The following is a 20,318-nucleotide window of genomic DNA, read 5'->3' as shown; positions in this document are numbered from 1 at the left end:
GGGTCCAGTTCTGTTCCCACTGAAGTCAAAAGAAGCAGTGAGCCTAGAGTTAAGTAGTGCTATTTGTGAGAGTAATCGTCTAAATTTATCCTTTCTTAATCTTGACAAAAAATTTACAATGAACATCTAATGACCAATGTAAAAATATTATTGGTTAAAAAACTGATCATGCTAGTAACATAATTATACATATTTTACAACCTTTCTTCAGCACCACTTCTAAGTAGGTAACAAACTAGGGAATCAGATTACACAGAGAGCAACTGTTCTGAGGAATGTTTTCTGCTAAATTGTTCCTCATATTTATAAAATAACATATGGATAAACTTAATTTAAAATTAAGCAGGATAAAGGTTTCATTTAAGATCATTCACCAACAAACCTGAATTCTTCTTTTATTCAATTTTAATTTTCAAAAACTCTGAAGACTAAATGGATTAACTTAATTTCATTCAGAAATAGATGCTGGCCTCTGCAAAATGCTAAAAATTAGCATTTTTTTTTAATACATGTTAGATTGCAAGACCAATCTTTTTCTTTGGAGGAGGGGGATAAAACGTTACTCTAGGTATGCCTTTTTGTTAAGAGAACTCTCTAGGAACACATCTTGCTGTTCGGTTAAATGCTTTCTGAACAAAAAACCTATGAAAAGCATCCTCCAACTGAACTCAATGGGCAGGATAAATGAGCTGGTGTAAGACACAAGGAAACAAATCAGAGGCAAGAAATTATTCTCAAAATATCCTTCTAAATCACTGCAGAAAAACTTCTACACAGCATACAACAGCTGAGTAAAACTTTCATGAGTAACAGCCTGCCGAGCACATTTTTTAAAAGAGGCAGTTACAGGAGCCGTATGTCAAGGCTATGAGGACTGGTAAAAGCATCGAAATGTGGCTCCTGTACATTGTTCCAGAGAAGTAACCATTCTCTCTACTCCCAAAGCAGTGAATGTCCTTATGAAATAAGCCTAAATTGAGCCTGAAGTCTCTTCCACTTTTAAACAGTAGGACTTCCTAATAACCCTCAATACCAACAGCACACTCAGTAGTACACCATACAAGAGGTTGCATATGTCTACCAGTAGGATGAATCAATGGCTACATATCTTTCTCTCTCAAGAGGGCTCTCTTAAAGGAGATGTTTAGCACTCTTCTCACCATCAAGGCTGTAGATCTACTTCTCTTTTAGGGTTCATGCAAAGCAAGAAAAATAAATAGCGACCTGAGAAACTATCATGACCTGAGGAACTATCAGAAAACATGGAACTAGTTTTGAAACTAAACCATTCTGATAAAAAACAAACATGGATCCTTGCAGTGAAAAGCCTGAAACTCCCAACAATCCTACCCAAACAAACTGCCATAAGAAAAACAGTTTTCAAAGTAAGTGATCTCTCTAAATTATCCACCAGGGTTTGGGGAAAGAGAATCCATAAAGACAAGCAGGGTCAAGTCCCCACAAGAAAAAGGGAGGACAGCTTTGGTCTCACTTTATCTGCCACCCTAAATACTTTCAGGTAAGTACCTGTGGACAAATACTCTATTACACGTAATTAAGGCTCCATTATGAAATTGCACAAATACGATACTCTGTTCCTTAAAAAAAAAAAAAAAAAAAAAAAAGTAAATGAAATATCACAACAAAGGTTGAGTGGAGAGGGGCAGAACTTTCTTGAAGTGTGCGGAATTCCAAAGGTCTATCATTTTGCAATAGACTGTGAAGATGAACTACTTGTGGGCCAACAGAAACATGGCAATTACTTTCTCAGAGATCTATATTTTTCTTTATAAAGATTATCCTCCAAAAAGCCATGCCAAGAGACATTGGTGATATCTCTATCATACTGGTCACTGGCATATCAGAAAAGGAGAGAGAGGATGATCTTGAGCTTAAGTCACTAGACTGAGAGTACCTCAGGAGTTTTTACTATTTTCCTTTGTCTCCTAAAACTAAACAGACTTGTGTTTCTCTAGTACTGTCCAGTATCAGGAAAGACAGGACAGGTTCCGTATATAGTTATTGCCTTAAAAATAATATTTACCACATTACAACATATGTTTCTTTCCTGCAGTATTTACAATGTTTCCTATACTTAGAAGGAGAAATATCAAAAAATAACTGATACATTTAACTATCATAGGTGGTAAAACATCTACATGTATAGCCGTAACAGAGCTAAACCAATCATCCAAAAGCTCTACATCCAGACACATTCCATTAGAACATTACAAGTTTGCTGAAAGTCAGAATACTGAAATTAAAACAACCTCATAAAGTGCAACCTTTACACTATAAAATACGAAGATGCATGTTACCTCAGGGGGAAAAAAAACTTTGTACTGAACAATTGCCAATTACTACACTCCATTTTAACTACCATATTCATACAAGAGTTGGAAATTTTCCCTTAGCTTGCTAGGTGTCTGAAGACTCGCAACTACTTTTGGGTTTAAATTTTTATTTTTTAATAATTCAGGGTGGAAATACGAAGACAAAACTTGGGTAGAAAAAAAGCAATATACTGGTGTAAAGCTAAAGCAGACCTGCTTCCTCATCCTCCTCATCCTCTTCCTCATCATCTGAACTTGATGACAAGGGAGCTGGTGCAGAGCTAGCTTGATTATTAACATATCCACCATACTGCATGCCTGTGAAGTGGAAAGCACAAACACAAGAGTCAAACAGACAGGAAAGATGAGAAACAAAAGTCACAAATCATTGCATTAAAAGTGAGAGAAATCAGGCATTCCAGAGAACATCCTTACATGCAAGTGATGAAAGTTCATTAATAGTCTAAGAAAGCTAGATCATCTCTGTAAGTAGTTTAGCAGAAGCAGCTTTTTAGTGAACTAGTTTGGTTCAGCATTAGTACTGCTTAAGGAAAACTAGTAGGCAGGAAAATACGTTTAATAATTCCTCTGGACAAAGAAAGAATAAGTTTGCTTGGCAAACTTGCTCTTTTAAAAACAAATCATCCAAATTCTTTAGTATTTTGCAGTTTAGCAAGAAGAGTAATGAAATATCATTGCCTCACTGTATAAGCGCACACATGTTCCACCTTTCCATGTTTTCCATCACACTCTTACCATGCATTTTAAACAAGATATGCCAGTTTAATAAGTGTTAGCACTACTGTGCTGGTTTACTTGGTCAAGAGTGTTAAAAATGAGGGCCTACAGTTAGGCTCGTAAGTCCATATTTAGGCACCTAAATACATGGCCTGATTTTCAAAAGCATGGAGGAGCACCCAGGAATGTCATATTAGAACATTCTACAAACTGTAACCAACAGTTTTTAATACAATAGGCACTGTACACAAATACAAACAATAGACAAGGCACTAGATACATGTATTGTGTAAAGATATGATGTATAGCCATGTTAATTACTGATCAGTTGACAGTGTGTGTAGAACTACTGACTTGACAAACTACACAAGTACTCAAAATCTTGAACATCTGTTGATTTTATAGATGCAACTTACCATAGTTTTCTTCTTGGCAGCCCAATGGGCTACTATGCTTTAAAAAAATTAACTCAGACACTTCCAAAGTTTTGAAGAGTTCTGTGTTTTTCTAATAGAAGTCCTGAATTTACAATGGACTAGTATACCACATATGAGACATGACAATATATTTAACATTCTATTACAATAAAATTGTTGTAGATAAATCATATACACATTGGCATTCATGTATACATACAATGATGTGTATATGTAATTGACATTCAATTACTAACTCAAACTGTTTTAACTGTTGTACAGTGAGCCACATTAACATGTATTTTATTAAAATACACAAGCTAGCCATCACATCATTCTGCTTTAAAAAGATTCTCAAATGAACAAATCAGGAGTATTTAAATTATACTTAATACAACTCAGCTGGGATAGTTTGAAGAGCAGCTACCAAGCCAATGGAAGAGGAAATAAGAAACCAAAGAGAATACCAGAACATTGTCCGGCCATGCCAGAAGACAGACAGGAGGCTATGGATATGGTTTAATTAGGTTGTAATTTTATTCACTTAAAATATTTTCAAGTACCTGGCAAAAAGTAGTACAATGCAGGCATTTCCCAAATCATTTCCACCTAATGCCCAACCTGCTTCCAGCCATCCTATTGCTGGACCCCCACCATCCTCCCCTCATATGAGATAAAAGGAGGAAGGGCCACTCCCTGCTGTATCAGCCTTAAGGGGGAATAGAAAAAAAAAAAGGGTGGTCGGCTCTGCACTGTAGCAGACTTCGGAGCCCCAAAAACCCCTTTACTCAACTCTCTTAAGTGATGCTTCCCTTCCAATCCTTTTTATCCAATAACCATATCCCTTACATAACGAGTACATTTATGCTTGGCTACTTCCTCCCATCCTGTCCCTGACAGGCTCGTAGATATTGACTGATTCCTCCCTTAATATTCGAGAAACAGGTGTACTCAATTTTCCCTGAATAATTCAGGTGCCACTAAGATATGTCCCAATGAGAAATTATCAAACTCCCTTGCTTACATATGAATTTAGCCACCTCCCTATTCACATACCTGCCCGTTATATTGACCCAAGGAGGATTCATGGCCCCCTTCTATATCCTACATTGCAACATGTCAGACCAAATAATTGTCACCCCGGGGATCAACTCCTGGATCTGCACCACATCCCCCTTAACTCTGAGCATCAATTCAACCCCCTTATGTCTTCACAAATAGTTTTCAATGAAGAGAACAATAACTGCAATCAGTTTCTGCTCCTGGGCTGCCAAAGAGCATACAATGGGCATCAACTGTTCCCATAGCATGCTCTGCCATCCACATTAGCTCAGGACTGCCACCCTACCTAGACACAGATGTGAACTGCCAAATGACCTGAAAGCCTACTTGTGCATCTAGTATACAATATTGTACCTACAGATCCACACTACTGCTTGCTTGGTCCATTTGCATGATTCTGAAATTGGAAACAGTAAATTAGTTCAGATTCTCTACCTGGGGTCTCACATATGTCCCATATGCATTTGAATGTCATTGCTCTGGAATGAGTGGGGACCAAATTATGCACCAGTAATGTCAACTCTAAAAGCCCTTTTCTGAAAACTAACAAGCTGGTATGTTGCGAGGGGCCTTCCATCACCAAGAATAAAGAGGGGGCCCTCTCCAATCGGTCTCTTCTCTATTTAAGCCCTTAGTGGGCAAATTCTGGCCTCATTCCCCTCCTGTAGTATGATGGACTCACCTCATCCCCTGAACAGTTTTGAATATCCTCAGGCCAAGAGAACTGATTGTATCTCCCACTGTAAATTCCTCCAGTCCAAAGCCCATTTCAAAGTATCCCACACTGACCCAAGCACTAGCTCACTCATTCTAAAAGCTCCACAAAACTACCAGGACTGCAGTCTTGAACAAGGCTGACTCCTGTCTGCTTCTGCATATTTGGATGAGAAATAGCACCAAATCCCCAAGCATCTGAACAGTGACTAGACCACAGCAATCCTCTCTGGGGCCCATGTCTTGAGGCTACGCTACTAAAAACCTTCAAACTATGAACGCACTACACGGATCTGGGTAACCCCTTATTCTGCTGACAAATGTAAGGCCTGAGAAGGGACCAGAGATGCGAGCCCAGAGGTTGCCAGACACAATGTACTGAAGTTTCTGATCTTCCAGAATAAGTGATATCATTGACAGGCCCTCCCACTCCTCTGAAATTGCACAAAATTGTTAAAAACTCCTGCCATCAGCCATAAACGGCTGTGGTGCTACCAATCTCTGTACTACTCCATCATACGTCAAGGTTTCAGAATGCTATTGGCATCCATTCTGGCTCCTTGTTAGCTCAGGATGCTAGGTCCTGAAATTCATCCACCTGAAATCACGACAATGCATCAGCTATTTCATTATTGATCCTGGGAACATGTTTGGCAGAAAACCATATGTCAAGATTTAAAGACTGTAGTACAAAAGCTCTTACCAACTTCAGAGCATTAGGTGATCTGAAGGACTGGCGATTGAGAATATGTACCATCACCATGTTGTCACTCCAAAAATGCACTTTTGTTTGCAAAATCCGTTCCCCAAATACTTATAGCAACCAAAATGGGAAAGAATTCCAGGAATGTAATACTCTTTACTACATATTTCTGTAGCGAATCTGAAGACCATACTGGGCACACCACCTGCCTCGGTAAAATTCTCTCAAACTTATTCCTCCTGATGCATCTGAATGAATCTATAATTATTATTCTTCTTTAACACTTAGTGGAACAGTCAGCTGTAGTGATCATTCACTGTTTGGTCCATTCCTGTGTGACTGTAACGGCTTGAGAGCCCGAGAGTCCAACATCGGAACAAACTTGATGAACCGATGTAATAAGGGGTCTGCCTCTGGGCCACCTCCACACCCCAGTTGGTGGAATTTTATCCCAGATGTTACAAGCCATTCGAGAATGGTGGTCACTAGAATGTCTTGTGGCATTCTTGCGACATGTCCGAAAAGCATAAGACAATAGTCCCAGTAGGCTGTAGACTGGTGCGACCGTAAACATCTGCATTACAAATGAAGTCATTCCACTTTATGCCCAATATACAATGTTGGCATTTTGTGTGGAAAGCCTCCAGCTTTGCCCAGTCTGAGCTGCATAGTGTCCTGTTTCACAACCGTACAACAGTATGGAAAGGATACAGCTCAAATAGATCTTGAACTGGGTTGTCATTCTGAGATGATGTTGATTCCATATTCATTGTAAACGCCCCTTGGCAGATGCTGTGATGCCCATCTGATGGAGAACCTCCGTGTGAGAGTTGGAATGAACTGGTGAGTATAGACCCCAAATAGCAAAAGCTGGGGACTGTTCTGACAGTTTCATTATTCAAAGAGATTGGAGTCATGGGTGGACTTGGTCCTAGATTTTGCAGCTTTGTCTTTGACCACAAAACAGGGAAGCCAACCCTTCCTCCATTTGCTGGAGTGCCTCATGAAACCTGTCGGGGCTCTGTACTAGAAGAACAACATCATTGGCATAGTCAAGGTCTGAGAGTGAGAGATAGGTTATCTTAATGCCTATGGACCTGATAGAATACTGCATTATGAAATCCATTGCCTGACAAAAGAGTGCAGGGGCCAAGACACCAGATACTGATTTAAAAGGTGCCAATATCCGATTCCCCAAATGTACACGGGCAGTGGTTCCATTATGCAGCTTGTAAATCAAGTCCAGCAGAGCAATTGGGAAACCTACCTCTTTTAAGACCTTCCATAGTGTGACTCAGTCAACTGAATCAAACAAAGCCTTAAGATCGACATGCGCTACATGCAGGGGCTTCCTGAACTCATGGTGTATCTCCAACAACAAGCAGCGAGCCAAAATGGCATCTAATTGGACCTGTTCCTCATAAAGCCTGAGTGTTGGGGGCAACACTTCTGATGTAGCAGGGGCTCCAAATGCGTCAGCAGAACATGCACGAACAACTTCCCTGGCATGGACAACAAGGTGATTGGCTGTAGCTCTGACATTCACTGCGTGGTCCCTTGCCCTTATAAAGTGAGATCACAATACCGTCCTTCCAGAAGGCTGGCAAGCTTCCAGTTCTCCACACCAAATGAAAGATGGTCAGAAGCGATTCCGCAACAGAGTCAATAACACATTTTAGCAGCTCTCGGAGAATGCCATCGGTGTTGGCTGAGTGTCCGTTTTCAGTTAGCGGATGGCACACTTCATTCAATGTTGGTGCATCAGTACAAGGATCTGGGTCTGAAACCACAGTGGCTGCCAAAACTGCCAGCTCTGAACAAGCAGCAGCTGGAGAGCTGATTCAGGGCACTGTGATAATGTTCCACCCAGCGTGAAAGGATGTCATCCAATTTACATGGATGGCCTTGGCTGTTGTTCAAGATGCCTTTCATAGTAACTACCTCTAGACCGCTAAGCCAAATTCATCATCATCTCCCACTTGGTTATAATATACCTCAAGATCGCAGAGTGCCAGGGTGTTGAACTTTCACTTCAGCTGAGTACAAGCAGGCTTATCGCCATACTGACAGAACGTGGCCTTCAATTTAACTGTCTGGAAGGCCTCCTTTGATAGCTATGGTCGACGTGCTAGGCGCCTAATAGCCAATGGTCTGCTTGGCGGATTGGTGGAGGATGGAGGTGAACAGAGACCAGGCAACCTTGACATCATCTGGCAGGTCGGCTAGAGCCGAGAATCTATTTCTGACGTTGATACAAAACCTATTGGCTAAACCTGACACACACAGAAGTGCATCGATGTCAAACCTTTTCCTCATCACAGAGGGCTTACTTGCTTGTCAGAGTGTCAATGCCGTGCAGGCAACCACTAGGTGGTGATCTGTTTTCGCGGCACATTCCGCACCACGAATTACTCTACAGGAGGTGAAGAGACTCCTTCTGAGAGATGCCATCATGAGAGATCCATGACATCTGGTGTATGCATCACTGCTTGAACCATGACCCAAGAATCGAAAGATTCTGAGAGGCGCAGAAGGTGAGAAAGCAGCAAGAGTTATAGTTGAGTGTACCTGAACTGTAATGGCCAGTGACCTGTTCAAGCCCAATTCGCAGGGAACCAGTACCTGCATTTAGGTTGCCAAGAATCACAAAATTGTCATATGGAGGGATGGTGCGTACTAGAGATTCCAACTGATCGCAAAAATGGTCTTTGACTGAATCAACAGATTTCTCCGTCAGCACATAGACTACTATGTGGAAGCAGAGAAAGAACTGACAGAAAGGGGACTGCAATGCATGACAGTTTGTTAGCAAGAGTCAGGCTAACTGTAACCCTAATAATAACGCGAGATTTGTAGAAGCGAGGAATGTGTGAGGCGAGTGGGAAAGAACTGTGTGAGAAGTTGTTGCGACCTTGTGTAGATAATATGGAATGTAGACTAAGAGTCTACATTAGTGAGCAAAACAAGATATCAGTATGACCTATGTATAAACAAAATGCAGCTGTTGCTCATTATTGTCTGTAACAAAAGGTATAAATGTTTGCTATAATTGTTTACCTGTTGAGAGACCTGGTTAGCTCTCTCCCTCTATGCAATTGATAGAGAGAAAATAAAGTATCTGACTTGCTGTACCCAAACAAAGAGTGAGAACTCTGTTACTCTCTGACAATTTGGGGGCTCGTCCGGGATAGCGAGGTGACTGTGCCAATGTTTAAGATGTGCAATAAGTAGCAGAGAAGATCCAGGCATCCAGGTTATCAAGAAGGACTTGGCTTCACCTCAAAGTAGTAATGCTACCCCCTATAAGTGGCTGGGGCTGCTGGAATACAGAAGTAATGAATCTTTCACCTTGTGGCATCCGTGATCTATCAGCCTTGCTTCCATTAGGCCTGCGATTGATATACTAAGATGGTCCGCATGAGACAGTGACCTGATGAACACACCTGTGAAGAGCTGGAACATTCCAGGTTGTAATTTTGATGGACTGGTAGAGAACCCAGCTATGATTGAATACATTGTCATGGTATGTGCCTGCTGACATCAGAAGACGCGCATGACATCAGAAGACGCACATCCCCAGGCAGTCTTTGGCATTAGCCTTTCACATTTGCAATGCAAGAAGGCGGCACCGGCAGGTCATCTACAGCGGAGAGTAAAGCGGGACTTTAACTGTGGTGCTGAGTGCTAAGTTATTCATGTTGATCAAAAATAAGAGCAAACGTTCTATATATATCTGTGTCTCTATAATCCGTTCCTCCCTCCAAAGAGAAACTCCATTAAAATGATTCAGAAACTGTTCCCAAGTCCCCAAATCCTCCTTCACCTCTTCATTAAGCTTATAAAATGGTTGGGCTTTGATATTCCCAATGACCCGCCTGGTGCAAAATGCCCAAAATGACCCTGTGCACCATTCAGCATACAAAGTTAAGATGCCCAATAATAGATTGCAGCTTCAGCACTGTATGCCTCCTTGCCACTATAGCCTTGATAATCAATCCCAGACGTTCCCCCAGCGTATCCTTTGGGAATCTAGATACTCCAGTCTGTGTATCTATCCCACTCCCTAAATAGGTCAGCTTAGCAAAGGGCCCTTGTTTTTTCATCAGACAGAGGTATCCCCAACCTAACAAGGACTCATCACATATACCTGTAGTGAGCACATTCTTGAGAAGCTGAGTTGTGAGATGCCATAACATATTAGAGGGGTTTAGAAACAGAGCAAGGCTGAGGGTATCCCAGTTTTTCAAATACACTATGCATTAACATTCCCACAGGGACGATCACACTCTGCTGAAGCTCCTACATGTAACAACTAGATAGTGTGACACAGGCAGAACCAACAGAAATGAAACTGATGAACTCTTCAGTTTCTCTCTGCTGCTAGAATGTGGAAAAAACTTGTTCAGATATTCTTATCCTCTGATGCTATGGGGTGCACTTGGTAAAGAGGAAAGAAAAGAAAAATTATCTTCCCAGTACCAGATTGTATTTGTGTTTCTCTTAAAAATTTTACTCATGGCTCAGCAGGAGCTGCAGAATGAAACTGACTAGGAATACATCAGTTTCCTTTTACAATGGTTCAGAAGTGCTGAGCAAGAACATGAGCAGCACAGGCATGATTAAGAGGGGAAGAGAAACAGATTAAGTTCAGTAAGACAAGAGGTGAGGAAGACAGAAGATAAAAACTACAGGAATGGGGTCAGATATGAAGAGGAGAAGGAGTGGAACAGAAAAGGAGAGAGAAACCAAAAGCAGCTAGAGTACGGTTGGTATGGTGTTCCACTAGCAGTGAGTCAGAGTTTAGGACGGGGCTTAAAACCAAACTACATGTCCCAGTAGGAGCTGGGAGGTCTACAGGGACAGGACATATAAACCGTGAGGAAACATATGCTCAGAATCATTCTTTAATAATCCAAATCCAATCTCTAATCTGAAGCAATCTTGGAACCATTAGCAATTATCTTCAAGAACTCATGGACATCGAGTAAGGTCCCAGAGACTGGAGGACAAATATAGCATCTGTCTTTAAAAAGGGGAACAAAGAGGACCCGGGAAATTATAGATCAGTCAGCCTAACTTCAATACCTGGAAAGATACTGGAACAAATTATTAAACTATCAAACTGTAAGCAACTAGAGCAGTGGTTTTCAACTTGTGGCCCATGAACCCCTGGGAGTCCACACCTCCATTCGAAATTTTTTAGGGGTCTACAAATGAAAAAAGGTTGAAAACCACTGACCTAGAGTATAATAGGAATTTAAGGAATAGCCAAGATGTCAAGAACACTAAACAAACTTAATTTCCTTCTTTGAGAAGGTTACTGGCCAAGTGAATAGCGGGGAAGCAGAAGACATGAAAGCTCTTGATTTTATTCTATCGCCCCACATGGAACTCTCATAAGCAAACTAAGGAAATGCAGTCTAGATGAATTTACTGTAAGGTAGGTGAACAACTGGTTAAAAGACCGTACTCCAAGAGCAGTTATCAGTGGTTTGCTGTCAAACTGGGAAGGTGCATCAAAAGGAGTTACAAAGGGATCAGTAGTATTCAATATTTTCCTAAATGACTTGGATCATGGAGTGGAGAGTATGCTTATAAAATCTGCAGATGGCAGACCGTAAGGACATCTTGGAGAACAGGATTAGAATTCAAAAGTACAAATACCCAGTTATACGATATTGCAGGGTTTTGTTTTTGTTGACTAAAACAAGACTATTCTAGCACAATATGAAAGATTTCCAAAATGTAAATTATACAATTACTGGGTTTGGATTTCATAATAGTAGCAGTGTCAAAAATAAAATGAGAATTAAGTGAAAAGAAATTAGATTATAAAGTAGCTTTTTAACAAGTCTTCCTTTACATTACCCTCAGATTTCCAATACAACCATCACCACAGTACCTAGGCACTGACTGAAATACTAAGATTAATCTTGCATTTGTTCAAAATGGACCCTGCTGTTCAACATTCTTAGATTTAGCTGTTTTTAAACTGTTTTTTTAATTCACTCATCAGCTTCTGTTATTCGAGAATTTACGCAGGCCACAAATTATTTAAATTTACCCACTATATGAGAGGACAAAAAATCAGCTCACTTAATCTATATGTTACAGCCAATTTCAAGACAAATATGCATTTAGAGCATTAAAACTTCAATTAACTTCCAAAAAGCTACACTCAGATTCTGTAGACTCTACTTTTAAAAGAAAAATTGAGTTTATAGAAATTTCCCTGACCATCTTCACAATACTGCTATTTTAAGCCTTGTTCACATTTGGATCAACTTCCAAATATACAACAGTGTAAAATTCAGTTACCTTAACAGGCTTTCACAGTTGCGGCCCTGATTCAGCAAAACACTTAAGTTCATGTTTAACCCACTGAAGACATTTAAGCACTTGCTTCTGCAAAGCATTTAAGCGCAAGTCAAATTTCACAAAGCACTTAAGCAAGACTTAGGAGCATCCACACAGTCTTACATGAATGAGATAAGATGTACTTTGTAATGTACAGAACCATGGGACAAGGTAAAGTAGTAACCCCCAGTGGGCACATGCCATGAGGAAGAGCACACTTTATTAAACCTAAAAAATAATCTGTGACACTTTATACTCATCTGTACTACAGGCAGAATCCCTCCCAAATGAGGAAAAAAAAGTGTATTACGTGATCCCACATTCAAATAATTACTGGTACAAATATTTCAAGAGTGCCTTAACTGCAGCATTTCAGAGACCTGAAATTAACTTGTAACTGAAGAGGATAAAGCTGATCAACTACAGGTTTCTATGGCCAGTGAATGCCAACAACTTTTATTCCTATGCCAAGGAAGAGGCAAGTACAAGAAATGTGATTGCGTCCATTTATTATTGATAAAATTAAAACAAATATATGCAATCAGTAGAACCCTCAGGCACCTGGCAAATTAAAAAGGGCCTTGGTGTCATACCATTTGGACATCTCTGTCTTGAAAGTGTGATTATCCAACTGTGCTATATACACAGAGAGACTGAATTTATGAAGATGTTTACATTTAGCTGTGTATTCAGCAATGATCTGTATTGAATGTATCAAACGTCTGTACTTTCCATACATATCACTGCTAGTATGTACATATGGAATACCGCACATTAAGATAAATATATACATTTAAATATGCAATCATATCACATTTCCTCCCTGGTTTGGACGCACAGACTCTGCATGCACTTTGTATGTGACAGTTATTATTGTGAGACTGCCTAGGAGGATTAAGGAACATTGTGCTGTAGCAAACTCCATTAACCAAACGGCAGCTGCAAATCAATTTCCACAAACATCACTTTCTGTAATGATTTTAAAAAGATTTAGTGTGGGGACAGTACTTTTCAAACAATTAATAGTTTTCATCTCTGCATGATTGGGGGATAGAAGTCCAGTTGATAGACAATAGATTACTTTAATGGATTTTCCTAGTTTTTTTATTCATTGATAAATATGGGGATCATAACACAGATTACAAAAGGGCTTTGAGACCTATGTATGAAAACACTGTATCAGAGCCAAGTATTTAAGATTTAAAAGCTTTTGAGAATTTTTTTAAACCTGCACATATTTTATTGTAACTGAAACAACTGGTATCTGCTCAAATTTATGTGTTCACTATTTAAACAAATATATTAAAATGTTATTTTGTAGGAAGTTACAGAGCACTAAAGTAGCCAAGAGAAAACACTGCAAATGTGTAAAAAAAAAAAAAAAAAAAAAAAAAAATGGAAACTGGACTCTCCATCTATACATAATGTAGTGTTTTACAACTTGGAAGGCAAGCCAGAAGAGACCACTGAGAATCAGTGAGGATGATGAAGGTGCAAGAGCCTAAATTCATTCCAGTTCCCCACTACAAATGTGCTGCCATGAGTAAAGCACCAAGAAGCTTCTTTGAAAGCTTACCTCCCTGCTCCTACAACAGTCCCTATTGCAGCTTGCCACAGGAGCAGTTTATATAGGGCTACAGGCTCAGGAAACAGCTCCCCAGTCCAAGTTTTTTTTTATGTCTACTTTTCAAACAATAGATCAGCTGCAACAGCACGTGACCAGATCCCACAGAATCACCAATGGATGCACACTACCCAAACAGCACATGGCCTTTTGGCGAATTAGGGAACTGGAATAGCCAGGAATGACTAAGGGAGGCGAAGTAAAAATAAAAACAGTAAAAAAAGATCAAAAAATGGATGAGAGAGGAGAATGGAAACAGAATAAATGCAGACACAAGATAATGGTACACAGCATTTTGAAAGGATGCAGCAAGGGGTGCCCTGAGGGGTTTCAACAGAAAGCAAAAACCCTACTATAAACCCTATACATAAATGTATGTAGGACAAGTTGCAAATTGGTCTATTAAAAAGAAAAAAAAAAGACAATTTAAATTGTGCTTTAAAAAAAACAAGACAAAACAGAGACTTGCCCTACATGCTCATTGTCAGATATGTTTTGTCAACAGGAAAAAAAAGGGAAAATAAAACAAACTATTAAAACCTTGATAAATATTAAAAGTTAAGTTACTATTATGTATTCTAAAATAAGCTAACTCTCCTCTTGCTTTTAATACCTTCTTGAAGCAGTGATTCCGATGGCTGTGTATTGGAAGGCACAGAAGCAGGTTCAGTTAAGTGGTCTCCAACAGGTGTTCTTATTGAAGAGGTCACAGGAGAAGAAACAACAGATGTTTCCACACCAGGCTTGGTAAACTGAACATTCTGGCTTACAGGATGCGACGAATCTACAATACCAACTGAAAAACAGAGTGAAAAAGGAAGATAACATTTTACTCATTAGCAAAGACAACTGCACAAATACCAGACAACAGTTAACTTGATTCTGGTTTCAGAGTTCCTAAGATAAAGTATTTCAAAGAGCAACAGCTTTAAACAGCTAGATTGCTGAGAAAGAGAAAAATATGTTTTTCAGTTGAACACCAATTCAGCTAAGTAAACACTCCATTGAGATGGAGATTACTGTTTTGAATATTAGTTGTACCAACAACTAAAGCAGAAAATATAATTTCACACAGAAAACATCAGATAGATGGTTTAATGTTAAGTAGAGCCGGGATACACCAAATTTGTGATCCATCCCCAAACCTATGCCCTCTAAGGCCTGGTCTACACTAGGAGGTTATGTCGAATTTAGCAGCGTTAAATCGAATTAACCCTGCACCCGTCCACACAACGAAGCTATTTAGTTCGACATAGAAGTCTCTTAAATTCGATTTCTGTACTCCTCCCCAATGAGGGGAGTAGCGCTAAATTCGACATGGCCATGTCGAATTAGGGTAGGTGTGGATGGAAATCGACGCTAATAGCTCCGGGAGCTATCCCACAGTGCACCACTCTGTTGACGCTCTGGACAGCAGTCTGAGCTCGGATGCTCTGACCAGCCACACAGGAAAAGCCCCGGGAAAATTTGAATTCCTTTTCCTGTCTGGGCAGTTTGAATCTCATTTCCTGTTTGGACATCGTGGCGAGCTCAGCAGCACTGGAAATGATGCAGAGTTCTCCAGCAGAGGTGACCATGCAATCTCAGAATAGAAAGAGGGCCCCAGCATGGACCGATCAGGAAGTCTTGGATCTGATCGCTGTGTGGGTCCGTATGAGTCCGTGCTTTCGGAGCTGCGATCGAAAAGACGGAATGCAAAAATCTACGAGAAGATCTCAAAAGCCAGAGAGAGGATGCAGCCGGGATGCAACACAGTGCCGCGTGAAAATCAAGGAGCTAAGACAAGCGTACCAGAAGACCAAAGAGTCAAACGGACGCTTCGGATCCCAGCCCCAGACATGCCATTTCTACGAGGCACTGCATTCCATTCTAGGTGCGGCCACCACCACTACCCCACCGTTGACCGTGAACTCTGAGGATGGGATATTGTTGACGCCCGCTTCCTCGGAGATGTTAGCGGACGGGGAAGATGAGGAGGAGGACGAGGCAGTCGACAGCGCTTACAACGCTGATTTCCCAGACAGCCAGGATCTCTTCATCACCCTCACAAAGATCCCCTACCAACCGTCCCCAGGCATTAACCAGGACCCTGAATCAGGGGAAGGATCAGTCAGTAAGTGTTTTAAACATGTAAACATTTATTTTGAACAGAACAGGAATATTATCAATGGGTTTTTCATGATTTGTTTGCCCTAGGCGCTTATCGTTTTAGTCCTTGGCAGTGCAGCTACTGGAAAAGAAGGTCTAGATGTACGGGGATAGAGCTGAAATCCTCATGGGACATCTCCATGAAGCTCTCCTGGAGGTAATTGGAAAACTTTTGCATGAGGTTCCTGGGGAGAGCGGCCTTATTGTGTCCTCCGTAGTAGGAAACTTTTCCTCGCCAGGCTATCATCAAGTACTCTGGGATCATTGCCTTGCAGAGCATGGCGGCATACGGCCCTGGTTTTTGCTGGCTTTCACGCAGCATGCGTTCTTTCTCCGTCTCAGAAATTCTCAGCAGAGTGATGTCGCTCATGGTGACCTGCTTAGAATTAGGGGAATGTTACTATTGGGACTGCTTGCCTGTTCCTTTACAGAACTCTCACCGGCTGTTTACAGCCACGCATTGGAGGCGCGAGAGGGGCAGCATACAGGGATCTTTCCCAGGGACAGCTGCGAGGGGGTGGGAAAGGGGCAGAGTTCATGCTTGCCGGATTGCCGGCAGCAGGAACTGGCCAATGATAGGAGCATTGCTTTGAACGTGAAAGGAGGGCACAGCTATAATTTAAGTTTTAAGCAGCCAAAAGTCTACGGCTTACCATGTCAGCCTGCTACCCTAATTCCGCTGTCCTGCCCCGCTTGTCTGATCTCCACTGCAAGACCCCAGGCTCTGAATGCAAAGGCCGAAAATTCGACCTTGTCCTGAGTGCACATGTGATAGGTGCTGTGCATGGTCTTGTTCACAGAGAAAGACTACGTTCATTGTTCACAAAAAATTTTCTTTGTGAGGAATTCACTCCCTTTTTCCCATCCCACAGCTGCGAATGTCTCCCGACCTACCCTGGCATCCCCCTCGCAGAGGCTGGCGCAGATTAGGCGTAGAAAGAAAAGGACATGGGATGACATGTTCTCAGAACTTATGGGCTGCTCCCGAGCCGAGTCGGCACAGCAGACCCAGTGGAGGGAGAACAGGTCGCAATACCAGCGAGCACACAGCGAACGGGAGGAGAGGTGACGGCAGGAAGACCAGCAGGCGACTCAAACGCTGCTTGGACTAATGAGGGAGCAAACGGACATGCTCCGGCGCCTTGTGGATGTTCTGCAGGACTGGAGGCAGGAGGACAGAGCCCTGCTGCAGTCTCTCTCTAACCGCCATCCCCCGCCACAAAGTCCCATACCCCCCTCACCCAAAGTCCCAAGAAGGAGGGGCGGCAGGTGCCGTGAAAACTGTCACTCCACCCCTGCAGACTGCTCAAGTACCAGAAGGCTCTCATTCCCAAAAATTTGATAAGTCCTTTCCTTCCCGCTTCATCCAAGCCCCCGTCCCAGTTTCATCCCTTAAGTGTGTAGTTGTTAATAAAAGATACGTTTCTGTTAATTACCGTATCCATCATGTTCTTTTAGGGGAGACTGTGTTTGAAGGGGGGCAAGGGGGTTGGTAATTGGAAAGGACAGTCACCTTTACCAGGGTACAGACATGGGGGCAGGTTCAGCAGAAGGTCACACACACATTGCAGTCACTAGGCACCCTGGTCAGTCTGGGAGGTGGTTTTCATGTTCTGTGTGGGGGTGGCCCATGTGACTTTGTGGCGGGGGAGGGCGGATAGAGATCTTATGCAGCGGTCCTTGTCCTGGATCAGAGCCACGCAACAGGGGATCTGTAACCGTCCTCCCCCGCCACAAAGTCACATAGCCCCCACACACAGAGTCCCGAAAAGGAGGGGTGGCAGGCTCTGTTGAAACAACCAGTCCACCACTGCAGACCTCTCTAGAAGCAGGAGCCTGTCATTCCTCGAGTTTAGAAGCGTTCTTTCCATCACTACGCCCGCTCCCCACCACAGTCTGCGTCCCACTTTCAACACTTTACCGTGAAATGCGTAATAAAGAAAACGGTGTTCATTAACAAAGTTCCATGTCTTTTATTTTTAAACGTGTGTTGGAAGGGGGGGACGGGGTGAACGGGGTATGTAGCTGGAGAGGACAGTCAACAGTAAGTGGGTAAAGAAACGGGGGCAGGTTCAGCTTCTCTTTAAACAAACTTAAAAGTCACAGGTTACCCTGCTCACTGAGGAACCTAGCTTTCAAAGCCTCCCGGATGGACAGCGCGTCCCGCTGGGCTCTTCTAATCGCACGGCTGTCTGGCTGGGCGTAATCAGCAGCCAGGCTATTCGCCTCAACCTCCCACCCCGCCATAAACGTCTCCCCCTTGCTCTCACACAGATTGTGGAGCACACAGCAAGCTGCAATAACAATGGGGATATTGGTTTCGCTGAGATCACAGCGAGTCAGTAAGCTTCTCCATCTCCCCTTGAGACGTCCAAAAGCACACTCCACTACCATTCTACACTTGCTCAGCCGATAGTTGAAGAGTTCTTTTTCACTGTCCAGGGCGCCTGTATAGGGCTTCATGAGCCAGGGCATTAGCGGGTAGGCTGGGTCCCCGAGGATCACTATAGGCATCTCCACATCCCCAACAGTTATTTTCTGGTCCAGGAAGTAAATACCTTCCTGCAGCCATCTAAACAGACCAGAGTTCCTGAAAACACGAGTGTCATGAACCTTGCCTGGCCATCCTACGTTGATGTTGGTAAAACGTCCCCTATGGTCCACCAGTGCTTGCAGCACTACTGAAAAGTAGCTCTTTCAGTTAATGTACTGGCTGGCCTGGTGGTCCGGTCCCAGGATAAGGATGTGAGTTCCATCTATAGCCCCACCGCAGTTTGGGAATCCCATCGCAGCGAAGCCATCTATGATGACCTGGATGTTTCCAAGGGTCACTACCTTCGACAGCAATAGCTCAACGATTGCGTTGGCTACTTGCATCACAGCAACCCCCACTGTAGATTTCCCGACGCGACTGACCGGTAGCTGTCTGGCGTTGCAAACTTCCAGAGGGCTATGGCCACTCGCTTCTGGACAGTCAGGGCTGCTCGCATCCGGGTGTCCTTGCGCTTCAGGACAGGGGACAGCAACTCAAAGTTCCAGGAAAGTTCCCTTCCGCATACGAAAGTTTCGCAGCCACTGTGATTCATCCCAGACCTGCAGCACTATGCGGTCCCACCAGTCCATGCTTGTTTCCTGGGCCCAGAATCGCCGTTCCACAACGTCAACATGACCCATTGTGACCATGATGTTCACTGCGCGGGGTCCCGTGCTTTGCGAGAGGTCTGTGCCAGTCTCAGACTTCATGTCCTCACCGCGCTGCCGTAGCCTCCTCTCCCGATTTCTCAGCATCTGCCTCTGGAAAAGGTGGATGATAAGCTGCGAGGTGTTGACAACAGCTATAACTGCAGCGATGATCCCAGCGGGCTCCATGCTCGCAGTGCTGTGGTGTCCGCGCTGTCACTCACCAGAAAAGTGTGCGAACTGATTGCCCGCCGGCGCTTTCAGGGAGGGAGGGAGGGCGGGAGTGACGGTTAGATGACGACAGTTACCCAAAACCACCCTCAACACATTTTTTTCCCCAGCAGGCACTGCGGGCTCGACCCAGAATTCCAATGGGCAGCGGGGACTGCGGGAACTGTGGGATAGCTGCCCACAGTGCACCGCTTCCAATGTCGACGCTTGTCCCGTTAGTGTGGACTCACAAAGTCGAATTACTGTCCTTAGTGTGGATACACACGTTCAACTTTGTAATATCGATTCCACATATTCGAATTAAGTACAATCAAAATACTCTCGTAGTGTAGACATACCCTAATTCTGCCTCAAAAAAAATCACTCTCACAGCCTGACACACTGTTGTACTGCCCAGTCACTAATCTTCCTTCCAAGTAAGGCAGCACAGTCAAGTTGCAGCAATCAGCTGTGCAGTGCTCCACTGCTCTGCTTCCCTACCACACTGGTCTTTCCAACTATGCGGCCCAGACACCTAGGATTCTGCTTTATTCACCAATTAGTATCACATGGAATATTAAAATATTTTCACAGGGAATTTGCAATGTTGTTTTGAACATCTGAACAGGATAGGATCTTCCCATTAAAACTCAAACAATGCCAAGAGGCAGGATATAGCTCATTAGGAATACTTTCCATATCAAAACTATTCTCACTTCAGTGAAGTGAGTTTTAAAGGGGCACAGATATTGTAAAGGTCAAAAATAGTTATGAAAATTTTTGTAAAGGTACAATAACTTTATTTCCACCAAATACCAATGTAGTCTGAATAA

At 42.7% G+C, this 20,318-nt stretch overlaps 1 protein-coding gene across 3 annotated transcripts in view; it reads right to left on the bottom strand.

Annotated features, from left to right (window-relative positions):
* The window catches only part of SEC24B (SEC24 homolog B, COPII coat complex component), a 98,395-nt gene that overhangs the window by 51,046 nt on the left and 27,031 nt on the right, over positions 1 to 20,318 (bottom strand). For 2 of the 3 annotated variants that reach the window (XM_034771424.1, XM_034771425.1), the window contains exons 3-4: positions 14,561 to 14,743; positions 2,547 to 2,651 (exon numbers count right to left, since the gene is read on the bottom strand). In XM_034771424.1, coding sequence (XP_034627315.1) covers positions 2,547 to 2,651; positions 14,561 to 14,743 — 288 coding nt within the window. The remainder of the gene's footprint in view (positions 1 to 2,546; positions 2,652 to 14,560; positions 14,744 to 20,318) is intronic. The other variant, XM_034771426.1, reaches the window with a different exon arrangement.

Source organism: Trachemys scripta, chromosome 5 (assembly GCF_013100865.1).
Source record: "Trachemys scripta elegans isolate TJP31775 chromosome 5, CAS_Tse_1.0, whole genome shotgun sequence".
In the NCBI taxonomy this organism is placed as follows: Eukaryota; Metazoa; Chordata; order Testudines; family Emydidae; genus Trachemys; species Trachemys scripta.
The sequence above is the reverse complement of the archived record's forward strand: the minus strand, read 5'-3'. Positions and strand labels throughout refer to the sequence as shown.